A 15,412-nucleotide genomic window follows, 5' to 3' on the forward strand; every position below is an offset into this window, starting at 1 on the left:
TGTTTTTCTCTGCAACCGCTTGTCGGATTGAGACATAATTTTCACCGTAGAAGCGACGACTCATGTGGAATGATTTAATGATAATTATGACGTCATCGGTTTAATGAAATATCGGTTTTATGAAATATGATGTCATAAGTCACATGGTTTGGCAGCCATATTGGATTTACCCTAAAACCTATAAGGAAATCTTTTTCTCCAAAATGGCTGGACAGATCGAGTGGAAACTTCACAGAAATGTTCCCCAAGCCATGGGTGTACCATTTTTTAAAGGAATAATTGATAGGTCACATGGGTTGAAGAAAAATATTAAATGTTTTCTCTGGAGCCACTTAATCAATCGACATGGAACTTCACAATTATGTTCCAGTCGTGATGGGGAATGTATGTTATAAATTTCAACTTGATCAGACACATGGTATGGCAGCCAGAATTATTGAATTTTTTGATCTGGGTTTGATGGGTTTTTTTTTTTGAAAAAAGGCTCACTTAGCTTGCCTGAATAGGTTTTAGCGTAGAGCAGTAGCAGCTGAAATGCGAATCCTATCCAGGTTCCTCCTGATGACTTCATCTTTGCTTTTTCAGGTTCCTTCTGAAGACTAAAATGCAAGACACTACCTATTTGGCCTTCCATTTGATTTGAATTGAATATATTGTTACGGTTGTGGGGGTATATGGAAGGATTTAATAGGGAGTTTACCATTGTGTCGAGTTGCTTGGTCCGTGGATGAGTAGAAAGCAACTCGATGTAACTAAGTTAGGGAATCTGTGAGCTTAAGTGTTACGGATCAACACACGAGAGGTGGTGCTGTGCTAATTAGCTTCGGGAGTGAGAATAAGTTCCACAGAACGTGATTGCCCTCTGTGATTTTTTCCCGATGTTTTTATATTTCAAACCAGGCAGGAAGGCTGGGAAATGCATCCCTGAAACCACAACAAAGAGGAGAAGCCGCACCTTCCCGGGTTTGGGGGTGAGCAGGCCACGCCCCGGAGGTGGAGGATATAGAGCGCACAGGGAGAGGCTGACAAATTGCAGAGGGCATGGGAGGTTCCTACTGCATAAGACAGGAGATCGGTGTGATCGAGGCCGAGGGCAGGCAGGCTTGCACACATGTGGATTGTGGAAGACATCCATCTGGATGGAAGGGGAGATCAGCAGAGTGCACAGACGAGGGCGGTGTGAAGAATGCACGAGGCAGGTGGCACCTTTGGAAAGAGGAAGGCTGGCACGTTTTGAGCTTTCATGTGGAAAAAGCTGCTTGCGGATTGCCTGGCGTACGTCTGCCCGGCTACGACTGGCGGCGCCATTTTGCGCGCATGTGCACATGCTGGTGGAAGCGCTCCCCATTCCAAGTTTGAAAAGGACCAGGTCTGGGCCAAGCTGAGTACCAGTGTACTTAAAAAAAAAGGGGGAGGGGGTTCTTTTCATTTTGGTCACCCCTTTGTCTGTATTTGCATTGGGTGCGAGGCCTCGACTGTCGAAGTTATTTATTTAATATTTTTTATTATTTTCTCTTGAATTATCGTCTTGGAAATACTTGTGTATGCTGTATTCGAAAAGATGTGTTTATTTTGAAGAAACTGTATTCGTGTAATTGTCGTGGGTTCAAAGAAAAACCCTGCGTATCCGCCGCTACATTCTCCGTAATCCATTGCCCGTCCTCCATTGCCCTCTGCCATGCCCTTCGAGCACGTGTTGAAATATCTGTCGATCAACGTGTCCGCCTCCTCTTAATAAGAAACTGCTCGGCCGTCCCGGGGGATTGGCGGTGTTAACCGCCCATCATCACAATTTGGGTTGGGGGGTTAACTTTGGCCGGCCACCTCCGCAACAATATTTTAATCCCATTCTAAATTAAATTGAATAATAATGTAAAACATCACGGGTCATTGCAAGGTGTCCAATCAAAGCGGGACATCTTGGTACCCGGTCAGCACTGCCAGCTGTTATAAAGTGGCAGTTCCAATTATGTCCCTTATTAATTACGTAACACACCAGTACACAAATGCCATACAAAATACACCATACAAACACCACACCAAAAAAGTTCTGGCGAGGGTCTGCAATCTCTGATTGCTCTTTCTCGTTATTCAATTGAATTTAGAATGAGAATAAAATAACTTCAATTCAAATCAAATGGAAGACGAAATCGGTAAAGTCCTGCATTGGAGTAATCAGAAGGAACCCAAACAAGCAAAAAGCAAAGATGAAGTCATCAGGAGGAACCTGGATAAGATTCACATTTCAGCTGCTACTCCTCCATACTCAAACCCATCCAGGCACAAGCCACAGGTAAGTGAGCCTTATTAAAAAATATATTTTAAAAATCAAAATTCAAAAAGATCCCAGATCAAAAAAAATTCAGTGATCTTGGCTCCCAGACCATGTGTCCAATCAAGTTGAAATTTAAAGCATGTATTGTCCATCACTACTAGATCATAACTGTGATGTTTCACATCGATTGGTTGAGCAGTTTCAGAGAAAACATTATTTAATATTTCTTCAATCCAATATGGCTGCCAAACCATGTGACCTAGCATGTACCCATACCAAAATTGTGAACCCAAGGCTTGGTGAATATTTGTGTGAGGTTCCCCTGATTTGTCCAGCCATTCTAGAGAAAAATTGTATGGGTTTTCGGGTAAATCCAATGTGGCTGCCAAACCATGTGACCTTATGGCATCATTTGTGTGAACCTTTTGTTCCTCATGGATATGTGATCATATGTGTAAAGTTTCATCACAATGTGTTCACAGCCACTTCAGAGAAGAGGATTTTTGGAAAAAACAACAAAAAATATGGCTACTGAATCACATGACCGATGATGCCACCAAATTGTTTCTCTGGACCATTTTATCCCGTGATGACCCTCAAAAATGTTTATACTAATCAGATGTAGCATTCTACATATGCAATTATGATGTCATTAAAAAAATAATTAAATAACACTTATTCCCCATGATGAGTAATTGCCATGTGTAAAGTCTCAATTTTTTTTCCTTGGTGCGGTTTCAGAGATACAGTGGTCCAAAGTTTTTCCACTTTTCCAACATGGCTGCCACACCACGTGCGTGACCTATGACATCATAATTATCAATAAAACATTTTACCTGAGTAGTTGCTCCGATGGTGAAAATTTTGTCTCAATTTGATGTGGTTGTGGAGAAAAACACTAAAGTTTTGTGCGGACAAGCAGAGGGACAAACACACAAACACGAAGAAGACGTGCAGAGCACGACACATGCAAAATCCTTAAACCACATTTGACCTCAAAAATAATTGTTGCTTGAATTCAATGACCAAATATGCAACTTCTCTTCAAATTTCAAGTGAATGAGATGAAAATTGACAATTTTAGAAATTCAGCCTATGTTGACCTTTTGGCCTCTGTGGACCTCAAATATAATTGGTAGTTGAATTCAGTGAACTGATACGCAAATCCTCTTCAAATTTCAAGTCAATGGGATGAAAATTGAGGATTTTAGAAATCTCACCGAAGTTGTTGACCTTTGGTCTATGTTGACCTTTTGGTCAATGTTGACCTCATAAAGAAATGGCTGGGTGAATTCAGTGACCAGAAATATAAATCCTCTTCAAATATCAAGTCAATCGGATGAAAATTGAGGAGTTTAGAAATACCACCTTAGTTGTTGACCTTTGACCTCAAAAACAATAAGCTTCTTCCTTATCACAAACTGTACCATGTGATGAAGTTTCATCAAGATCGGTTTAAAATTGTGACCTGCAGCCGATAAATAAACAGAATAACAAAATCGACTGACCAATATACTTGAAATGTCTTCGATTTTGCAAGTAACAAACGGACCCAAATGCAATTCCCTCATTTCTGGCAAGGGTATTTATAGTATCCGGATCTTCACCAAAATCTAATCAATTCGTCTTTTTCACGCACCCAACCTGTCCATCAAATTTCATCCAAATCCGTCGACAACTTTTTGAGATCCTGCTCAAAGGATGACAAATAAACAGATCAATTATTTTTATGGTAAAATTTGTTTCTGGGATTTTGCAAGTATCATGTTCTGCACAACATCTTTTTTGCTTCTCCAAGAGCCTTGGACCATGCAAAATAAACAAATAAATAAACAAGAGACAACGTTATGCAGAGCAGGATACTTGCAAAATCCATAAAACAAATTTGACCTCAAAAATAATTGGTGGTTGAATTCAATGACCAAATATGCAACTCCTCTTCAAATTTCAAGTGAATTGGATGAAAATTGAGGATTTTAGAAATACCACCCAAGTTGTTGACCTTTGGCCTATGTTGACCTTTTGACCTCAAAAACAATATGCTTCTTCCTGATGACAAACTCTACCACGGGGTGAAGTTTCGTGAAGATCGGTTTAAAATTGTGACCTGGAGGCGACAAGCAAACAGACAGACAGACAGAATAATAAAATCGACTGACCAATACACTTGAAAAATCTTCCATTTTGCAAGTAACAAATTAGAGATTTGCTCTTAGAAGGATAAAATAGATCACAATACCCCACGCAGTATTGAAGTATATACTTCAATTTCAATAGAACAACGATTTTGACACGTTGACTGCTGACTGCAAGTGTGCTCGTCGTGCTGGATGTACCAGGTTCTGCCACTACAAGTGTAATCGTACAAAAGATTAAGCTATTGTATTGTAAACAGAATATGCTGCTGTGTCAGACAACATAACAAATGATCTGCTGGAAATTCAGTGAGCATAAACCTTTGAAAATCATGACCATTATTATTCTCATGAGAAGTTTCGCCACATCATCTGCATTAATACGCACCACTTTGAAGGGTAATGACAAGTAGCAAAAAATAAAAATAAAAATAAAATAACTTGTGGTACTCAGCAATGATCTAACATTAGGAATGACTTAACTCCGATGTCAATGAAGTGTGAAAAATAGTCCTACCAGATAGCTCATACCTGACAAATGGAATTTTAAATAGTTTCCCACTGCCTACTACACGTTTTCTCATAACATGGGGTTTCCCCAGCACTGGATAAGAAACGACCTCAGATATAAGGGTAAAAGTTGAAAATGAAGTCCTGCATATACACATGCATACTTTGCTTGAAAGTGGGAGTGGTATATACGATAGGAGTTGGATGAAGTCAATGTGTTAATGAGCGTTTAAAAAACAAAACAAAAAAACCCCCGCAAAGTTTAGCACTACTAAAGTAGTCTTAAACATCACCTTATACACTGTAATAAGACGACGTTGAGTCACAGCTTAGGAGATGGAGGCATTATTGATCACCATAGATTACATATCCATATGGCAGCTTCTTCTTCACCCAAGATACTGTACTGTCTCACATGCCATGCCCTCTAATGCAATATATCGATATGTCACATGGTTCTTGGAAGTATTATGAAGGAGATTTGTGTTACACAGTGTTCAAATATATCATTCAATTTAAATAAAGGCTTAAAGAGGTTAAAAGGCAGATTGATAAATTAATTCCGGATTCTACCGCCATTTTCTCCAGTGTCGATTACATTACCCTATCAAACACATTTACATGAGTTATGCGTGCCTGTTGTACATGTCCATTATGATGTCCTTAAAAACCAAGGTTCATGTTTGGAATCCTTGCTATAATTCATGCACCGGTGTTTATGCATTTGTGGGTTTGTTTGTTACTTGCAAAATCAAAGATTTTTCAAATATATTGGTCAGTCGATTTGGTTATTCTGTCTGTCTGTCTGTCTGTCTCAGTCAGTCTATTTGTCTATGTGTGTCAATCGCCTACAGGTCACAATACTAAACTGATCGTCATGAAACTTTGCCAAGTTGTAAAGGTAGTCTCAACTGAGAAGCCTATTGATTGAAGTCAAATCTCATCTTGAGGTCAAATTTCTAAAAGTCATTTTTTCATCCGATTGACTTGAAATTTGAACAAGATTTGCATATTGCATCACTGAATTGGGAAACCAACTATTTGAGGTCAAAAGATCAAAGGTCAAACTTCAAAAAGCGTCAATTTTCAACTGAAAAATCGTCAGTTTACATTCTATCAACTTTAAAGTTGAACAGGATTTGCATCGTCCATCACTGAATTGGGAACGCAACTATTTTTTGAGGTCAAAAGGTCAAACTTCTAAAATCAAATTTCACCTGAAAAAATCATCAATTTTCATATGATTAACCTAAAAGTTAAGCAGCAATTGCAAAGTACAACACTGAATTGGGAAACCAAATATTTTTGAGGTCAAAGACCAACTCAAGGTCAAACTACAAAAATCAATTTCAATCTGAAAAATAATCAATTTTCATCCGATTGATCTGAGCTTTGATTAAGGTTGTCAATTTTAATCTTAATGAAATGGACAATTTTATGTATCCATGGCAACCTTTGGAAAGGGGGGGCGGGGTGGATTTTGCATGTCTCGTGCTCTGCACAGTCTTTTTTTCTTGTTTGTTGGGTTACACCTCCTACAGTTCTGGGCTGATTACATCCAGACTGAATACAGAGGATCAGCATAACCCCAATTAATGTATAGGGGTGTTTTTTATCTTTGGCAGTGGTCTTGGGGGAGTGAGGGGGGGGGGAGATGGGTGACGCAAATTATCGATGTAAATGTGTATTGTGTAGTGCCATCTTCAGATGTGAGAGGGTATTACAAGTCTCCACCATTTACAGTGCAGTATTCCTGTCCCCATGTTTTCCAGTGTTGTGAGGTGTTATGAATGATAAGCATTGGATATGTTTTTGCTTCATGCACGAAACCCGGGTTATTTATTTTTCCTATACAGAGCTGTCACTTGCCTATACTCCACCCAAATAAAGGTATGCGTCAGAAGAACGTGTTGCATGCTTGGAACAAGATCACCCATTTGGCGGGCACTCTGCCAGTGATTTTCAATTATGTTTGACTGCCAGGCAGCCAGAGTAAAAAAAAATCTCAATTCTCTCTGCACATGTGCAATTATGTCAAATTCAGAAACAAAGTTCGGTGAAACAAAAGACTAGTCTTTCTGTTCATGTTCTGACTTGTGTTCAAAATATAACAATTGATTTAAATAAGCTATTCCTCAATCATAAACTGATAAGACAGACGGATGGATGGATGGATGGACAGAGATGAACCAATTCTTAATCCTGACATTTGCTTTGCTTGCGTGGGGTAATAACCAAATAAATAAATAAATAATTACAAGTCAACATTTTTAATCCTCTTTTTACTCAACACCCCCACCCACTTGGGGCATAAACATTTCTGTTGCAAAACAAACAAGTGAGAGATTGAAGCTCGGTGATAAAAACTCCACGATTAAACCGCCTGACCCATTTGACCATGCACACAAGTGTGTATCATGTCTGCGTGCACGCATGTTGGTGTAAGTATGTGTAACCGTGCATGCGACAATACCATGCTCCGCAAAGGGTGAGCCAGGCTGCGAGCTGCTACTCGGAGAGGCTGGAGCGTATATCCCATGGCAGGACTTGCAGCACCGTTCCTTCGACACTCCCTCGCGGCCTGGAATGGGGCTGTTGCAGCAGTAATAACAGAACGGGCGGCGGCAGAACCTACACAGGTACACAATGATAGAATCACCATGTTGTACACACACAGCACCAAGCAAGGAGAAAAAGGATATTTGGAGTGGCTGTGTCCACAATGCACTTTTGATCAATTTTGTGCATCCACATCCAAGCACCTTCTGATGGGTCCCTTTCGAGAATGCGAAACCACATTTAAAGTTAACCCAGACAGTTTAAACTTACTATGATCGATGGGCATATAAAAAGATAGTTTGTGAGAAGTTATTACAGTCCTCATAATAGCAACATTACCACAGAGGCAGGTGTCTTGGTAAACTAGTTTTGCAATTCGCAAAATTCATTGCAATTTCTCACACATTAATAATATTGTTACGGCTGTGGAAATTCGCAGAACACCATATAGGTCCTTAGTTAGTTATGCCGATAAGTCTGTGTTCAGTTATATTTCCCCACCGTTGTTTAATGGTTTTATTCGTGTCACAGGGCTGTGATCTTTGAGATAGCCGTTTTCTTTCACTATCGTTGTTTTGGACCAACCACCAACATCACTCTCATCAACCGCTTCACAAAAACCACAACCACACCTGCCTCTCAACAACCACGCCATCCTCACCACTCCGCCAGCAACCGTCAACATCTCCACACCACAAACATCGCCTCATCTTCGTCTCCGAAACGACGCCATCTTTGCACCAGCCGCGGCGAGTCCCCAGCGAACAGCGTCGCTGCAAACCGACGCGGGGGGTTTCGTTATGAGTGCAAGTCTGGTGATTTCTACCACGTCCGCTCTGTGTGGAAGCTTCACCTCGGAAAACGGATCACAGGAGAGAAAGGGGCGGGGCCTGTGGTGGTCGAAGGGTGATTTCAAACACGTCGGCTCGCTCTCGGAGAATCGGATCCAGAGGGTCGGTGATTTCCGCGACGTCCGCTTTCCGCGCAGAGGTCAGAGGTGAGAGGGCGGAGATCAGATCTCATCTCACCAGCCCTATAAAAGGACATGCAGAACGCCAGTTAAACGAGTCAAGTCGGGAGTCAAGTCGGGTCTGGAGGCGAGTCTGGAGAGGTCGAGGAGCTGTGCGGAAGTCTGGAGCCTGGCGCTTGGAGCCTTCAGTCGGTGGAGAGGTTCGGACACCAGGAGGAGACGCGAGCTGGGAGCGCAGCCCCGCCTGCTGTGCCGCGCAGACCTGCGCGCTCGTGTACGAGCCAGAGAGAACTCGCCAACCAGCTCCGAATGGTCCGAGGTGATCGGGCTTCGGGACAGTCCGAGCAGTGCGAGGGACGGACGGGCTCTTAAAGAGAGCATCAACTCAAAAAGAGCGAAGGCCCGTTGGTTCCTCTCAGGTGTTGCCGGCCGAGCTTGTACCATCAGGCTTGAGCCGGACCGCGGTTACGCTAGCTGCCGTGGAGAAGGAGCGTCGTGGGTTGCCCAGCGAGGAAGGTAACCTGCGCGGCCTCGCGGAGCATCTGCGGTCTACACGACTCCACGTTATAAAGGCCCACGGGCCCAGTCTGACTCCCTGTCTATGGGGGTGGTCTTTTTTTTCCTGGGGTTTTGCTTTCGAATGCATGTTGTGGCGCCGTGTCTTGTAAGTAAAAACCTGTTAAGTGACTGTATATAATTGCTCATAGATGGTTGTAGTGCTTCGCCTTGCCCGTGTCTTTGTCCCCGTTCCGCAGTCTTCATAAAACAAGTGTATGCGCGTTTTGCTTTTGTTGACTGTATAAGTGTTTTTCATTGCTTTCTGGTATATGTGTGGAGAAATAATAAATGTGCTTGTGTGAATGTTACCCGTTCGTCACGTCATTTTTCCCCCATTGAACCGCTATCTCGCTCTCGCAATACTAGTTGGTTTTTAAATAACCGATAAATAGAATGGGGTCTGGCGAGGTCTGGCGATAACACCCGCTCGGTTATCCCAGAACGGAACGGACCGCTTAAGCAGTTCGTGTACAAGCAGGCCTTCGCCGAGGTACCATCCCTCGGTAGGGTACCCGCATGGGTACTTGGGTATATCGATATTCGGCGATTGACCCTATTTCACGCGGGTAGAATACGGACTGGGCCGTGCTGGGATTGAAAACCCACCCGTGACTGGTTTCTGGCGTTGTTCCAGAAAGTCACGACTGAATTGTCCGTTCGGTGGGCAAGCGGCCGTTATTAGTTAACGCGGTCACTCGCATGCTGGGCAGGCGTAGATTCGTAACAATATGCATCTCAGCACAATGTGAACAACAAACAAAAGAACAGGAAAAAGACCAAAAAACAAAAAACAAAAATAAAACAACCAAGAACCACTTGCACCTCTCGAGATGTGAACACAACACAAAGAATACACTTTTAGGTTAAGGCTCACCTTTACTGTGGAGCCTGGGAAACAAGAGCAACATTGGCAGAAAATAGTGCACAATTCTCACAGCAGATCTGTTATCGTGGATATTGACAAATCCGAACCTGCAATTGTGGCGGCGCAACATCCAAGAAAAGGTGCTTCTGCAATCAAGGCACTGGCTTGCTGAATCTCCCTGTTCAAATCGCTCTTCTGCACGCAAGCGTTGCTCAAACTCCAGCATGTCACTTTTCTGCCAAAGTACATCCTTGTCTCTGTATGAGGGATGGGGGTGAAGAGACAGCCATTGTAATAATAGGTGGGATGCAATCCTGTCTATTTGTAGCATGGCCATGAGTGAGAGACACAGACATACTAGTAGGGTCATTTACAGCAATTCCGTGACCGTGGAGAGCATAGGTTCGTTTCTCAGTGGATTTGTCTTTTATGAGGGTTAAATAAAAAAATTTAGCCCCCATGACCCTCGCAAAAATGCGGGCTAACTCCGTGAGAGCCCCAAATCCAAGATGGTCACTGTCGGCCATGTTGGAAATTATCTTTTCAATGGTTTGGCCTACAATGCGGCACAGTAGATGGATTTTGGGACTTTTTGGGTCAAGGAATTCATATTTGATTTAGTTTTGATGATTTGACCTACTTTTGACTGTAAAATCCGTCAAACTTTCCCAGATTGTCAGCTGGGAAAGGTCAATTTTTCAAAGTTGTCTGAGAGCCTTCATAATCGGCTCTAATGAAAGCTCTTTTCATGCTGAGTTGAGGTATGGACAGTATAACTCTAAGTAAATGCACACAGGTCATCTCAATGGTAAAAAAGGTAAACATTTGTGGTTGATGAGGAATGAACCATTGATCTCCATTGTATTGATCCAACTGCTAGGGCAAGGATAAGTAATGACATCCCACAGTAATGTGGGATGTAATTACTTATCCATGCCCTGGAAACCTCATTCTGGTACTCATGTTCACATATTTTAAGTTTATTTTGTCTATATCTTTTCAGGCCTACGTGTATTCTGCTCTATCCTTCGATGGCATGAATTGAAGATCAAGGTTGAATGAATGCAGCATGAAAGACATTTGAAATGGATTGTGTAGAGTAGAAGTATAGACTGGTGGTGGTATATAGATCACTTATAATAGTGCTTGTTTGTTACCTAAAGAAAAATGCCTTATGAGTGTGTACTCCAATGTGGCAAGCCATGTAAATCTTCTGATACTATCGGCCAAGGTAAATGGGACCGTTTACAATTAAAAGCCAAAAACTGGTCAGGACATGACAAATTCGGTGATGTTTACATCACAACTTCATGGAAAGATGGGCCAAGGAATTATTTCATGCATTAGACATGTTATATATCAATCTTATCTGAGGAACAAGGTTTGAAAAGCTTGATAACAGCATCAGATAACATCAAAAGCATCAGATAACAGCATCAGATAACATCATCAAAAAAACATCATCAGATAACATCAACAGATAACATCAAAAGCTTGATAACAACACCATAAAAACAAAGAAACCGACATTGCTCAGTGTCCCAATCCAACATCAACTTCTGAAATGCCAGCATATAATGCTCTGTGTGATGATGAGACAGAGGAACCATTGCCACCCAAGCGCCTGCTTTCATCTGTGTGTGGGCCTCTCCATGACAAAACAAAATGTGTATGGTACATGAAGGGTGTGGATGCAAAGCACCCAAACAGAGCATGGGGTAAGCTGTTCAGACTCAACACACATTCAGCATGGCACTCGTTCAAGCGCCACACAGTCCTCATAGAAGATATGCAGCTGAGGGATCACCTCACACAGCTTGTCAAATCAATATCAGCGCTGTCAGATTCTTTCGCAAATGATATCATGTACCACAATGGCTGTTGGCTGAAGCATGTCAATAACACAAAATTAAAGCCAAATGATGCAATGCATCTTCAGAATGTGTGTCTCTCAGAGGCAAGGAGTTTGTACTTTCGACATGTGGATTCTGTCCTCTTCACTGAGCATGAGATCCGTTCACTGCAGTCCCTCTTTGCAGACTACAAACGCATCATCGGTGACTATGGCTATGCAGTGGGAAATGTCAAATCATCATATCTCAAGGACCTACTTATTAATGAGTATCAAGAGACAATTGGATTCAAAGAGCAAGGTGAGATGAACAAGAGCGAGTGGGTCTATGATGTTGGGGGAGGAGGTGACTACATTGAGGCTTCTATGTCATCCCTTGGCATCAGTGATGAGCAGCTCCTCCAGAACCTGGCACCCCGGCTGTCTAAGAAGATCAAAGACACATCTACTGTCCCATGGCCACCTGACATGGATCATCTCAAAGTAGGCGAAGAGGTGTGAGAGTTGCTGTTGAAGCTGTTAACTTGGCTAAAACAGCCTAAGAGAAAAACTGCCGAACTAAGCCCTACCACACTGAGCCTGGCCTCCATGATCACTGGACATCGCACAACCACTGTTATCAACCTGGGAATAAATGTCCATGGAATGACTAAAAGTAAAGATCTGGTTGAAACATTACACAAGAGTGGTATCTGCAACAGCTATGCAGACACGCTGCTCCTCTATGACCACTGGGCTCTGATGGATGTTGAGGCATCAGCATCCTGTCCACAGGAGATCACTGACAGCAAGCCAGCCAATGTGATCGTCGACAACGACGACTTCAAGATTGATACTATGACAGGCAATGCAACAGGAGCTCATCGAACAAATGTTATGTTTGTGCAGCCTGAGAGCTATGAAAAGAAACCAGAGGAAGAGCCTGCTGCAAGGCTCATCAAGAAAGAGGAAATCTCTGCACAACTGAAACAAAAGTTTTCAGAGCTTACGCAGGTCCAGCAGTACAGTTGCCCCCCTGGCAGCAAGAGTGAGCCACCAGCTCACCCTATGGTACATCCACCAGTGAATGGCACAGCTCCACAGCGTGCTCGCTCTGTGATACATGCACCGTCTCAAGCAGACAATGACTGTACAAGACCACCACCTCACAAGCAGCTGGTTCCAGCATACAGTGGTGTCCAGTTCTGCCGCCATCCACCGCCCAGCAAGAGCAAACCCAACTACCACACAACTTACCCAGAACCTCCAAGTAAGTCAGTGGTGCATGACATCATGGTGAAACTAGTGGAGGCCATGCATAAGAAGAATATTCCATTTTCCTTTCTCGTTGGTAACATGCCCACCTACAAGTTGATCGTGCAGCTCAAGATGGAGAATCAAGAACTGTTCAAGGACATCATCCCGATTCTTGGCGCCTTCCACCAGCAGATGTCCCACACCTATGCTATCTATAAAAGATTCAAGGGCTCTGGCATGGCAGACACTCTGGTTACAGCAGGTGTAGTAGTGGAGGGTCTGTTGACCAAGCACTACAGGAGGGGTATGTGCTGCATCCTTCTCTAGAGAGAGGCTCTTATCCATAAACGACTGAGAGAGATTCTTGAGTATGAGGAACTATCAGAGGACATCAAGCAGAATCTTGACACTCTACGCAATGCACTCACCGAGACACAGGAGGCTCTACAGGAAGCTCACAGTCATCTTGAGGATGATGATGACATGAAGGAGCTGATCAACAGAGTTTATGAGAAACCTGGCACAGACATGGGCAACTTCTGGGTCTCATTCATCGAGATGTCAGACCCTCTTGTCCAAAGTATTGATGCATGTCATGCAAGAAATGGCTCAGAGTACCAATCATCAACATACAACATGTTGCCTGGACTGATGGCATATGACAACCATGAATATGGAAGGTGGTTGCCAGATTATTGGGTGATGCTCTTTTCACTGTCAGATTAGCAAATGGCCTTCTTCAACAATCACTTCACCCAGCCCATGACAGGGCTACCCCACTCCTGCCAGACACTGGACCTTTGGATAAAAACGACTATAAATCTGAACTCGAAGCTGAAGCAAGGATGGCTTCAGCTTTTGCAGAACGAGAAGCAACTGTTCTCAACAACAAGGAATGCAAACAATGTCGTGAGGGTGAAGGCTACTCTGAATCGGAACCTCAAGTGCCAGCGTTCCCATAGGAAACATGTTGAATGTCAGCCAGCGAGGATGAAGAAGGATGAGCAGGCAGTTCACAACCTGCAGGCATGCATGAAGGATTTTGATGCTGAGCCCTTTGACATCTCCTCACCTACACTGATGTCACTACAGTCTGGCCTGGTCGCATCACTGGAGTAAGTGTATGACCTCAAGACCACATTACAAGATGGCCAAGCACAGGTTGAAACTAGAGGGGGAGCACTCGGTAGAGTGCAAAACCTCCGCCGCCAATACTGCTGGGTCACTTAAGTGAACCTGGTATCCTATTCATTGTAGGTCAAAACGGATCAGACTCTACTGAACCACGATTGAATAAACTAAACTAGATCGACGTACATGTAGAAATGCCAAGAAAATAAAATCGAAATTTTTTGAAAAAAAAAAGGTGCAAAAATTTCTTTTTTTTCCTCTAACAAATTTTTTTTCTTTTGGTTGGAAATCACTTAAAACATGTAGAAATGCAAAAACAAAAATTCAAATATTTTTTCAAAATGGCCGCCATAGCGGCCATATTGGACTTTGGACCATGTACAAAATCTAATGGCATGATCCTTGGACCATACCTAATCGCCCGACCAAGTTTCGTCGAAATCCGTCCAGGAGTTTTTCCGTAATACTGTTCACAAATTAACAAACAAACAGACAGGGGTGAAAACAGTAACCTCCATCCATCTTCGATGGCGGAGGTTAACAATCCTGCAAGAGCGAGTGTTCACCAAGATGAAGCCTCTCACTGCAACCATCCACAGGAATAAGAGGAAGAATTTTGCTAGTGTACAGATCTGTGCACCATCTGGTGTGCCCATGAAGGTGGCCCAGATGGAGAGGTCAGGGCTGGCAGCCCTGGTAGAACTTGTGGAGGGATCAGGTATGATACAGCTTGAGTCAGCCCTTGAGGGGAGAGTGACTGAGGAGTGCCTCTCACTCTACAATGTAGATGGATCAATGCGCAAGACAGCGAAGAGCAAGTTGTTACAACTGTTCAACCTAGACCCAGTTGTTGAGAAACCACAGGACCACATCAGCCTCATGGACATGGGGCTGATCTGGCGACTAGCCACCCCCACGCCCGAGGACCGAGAGGCTAGGAAGCGGGATGGCTCAGAGTACTGCTGGAGTGACTACCTGGATAAGATCTGCGTTATCATCCCCTCACGCCATGCTGATGCATGCCTCATCTATGACAAGTATGACCTTCCCTTTAGCATCAAGGATGATGAGCATGATCAACGGGCAGCAAAACATCTCCACATCCCAAATGTTTTCCCTAAACCCGAAGACATGTTCCCAGGAGCCGCTGAGTTCAACAAACTCATGGTCAATTCAGGAAACAAGGTCAGACTGCAAAAGCTTGTGAAGGAACAGTTGAAAAAACAAGTTGGTCAGGTGCAGAGTAGCATCATATACTGTGAGAGTGAGATGTCAACTAACCTGAGCACTGGTGTGCCAAATGGAGACTATGTCTTCAAGC

General features: G+C 43.2%; 1 protein-coding gene across 1 annotated transcript in view; it reads right to left on the minus strand.

Moving 5' to 3' along the window:
- The window catches only part of LOC147028896 (FYVE and coiled-coil domain-containing protein 1-like), a 299,989-nt gene that overhangs the window by 216,882 nt on the left and 67,695 nt on the right, over positions 1-15,412 (minus strand). Inside the window, exons 12-13 of the mRNA XM_085879733.1 lie at positions 9,980-10,129; positions 7,394-7,551 (exon numbers count right to left, since the gene is read on the minus strand). Of these exons, the coding sequence (XP_085735859.1) occupies positions 7,394-7,551; positions 9,980-10,129 (308 nt within the window). The remainder of the gene's footprint in view (positions 1-7,393; positions 7,552-9,979; positions 10,130-15,412) is intronic.

The sequence above is a fragment of the Eptatretus burgeri genome, chromosome 4, assembly GCF_056783735.1.
Source record: "Eptatretus burgeri isolate ZD-2024b chromosome 4, Ebu_testis_v1, whole genome shotgun sequence".
Classification (NCBI taxonomy): domain Eukaryota; kingdom Metazoa; phylum Chordata; class Myxini; order Myxiniformes; family Myxinidae; genus Eptatretus; species Eptatretus burgeri.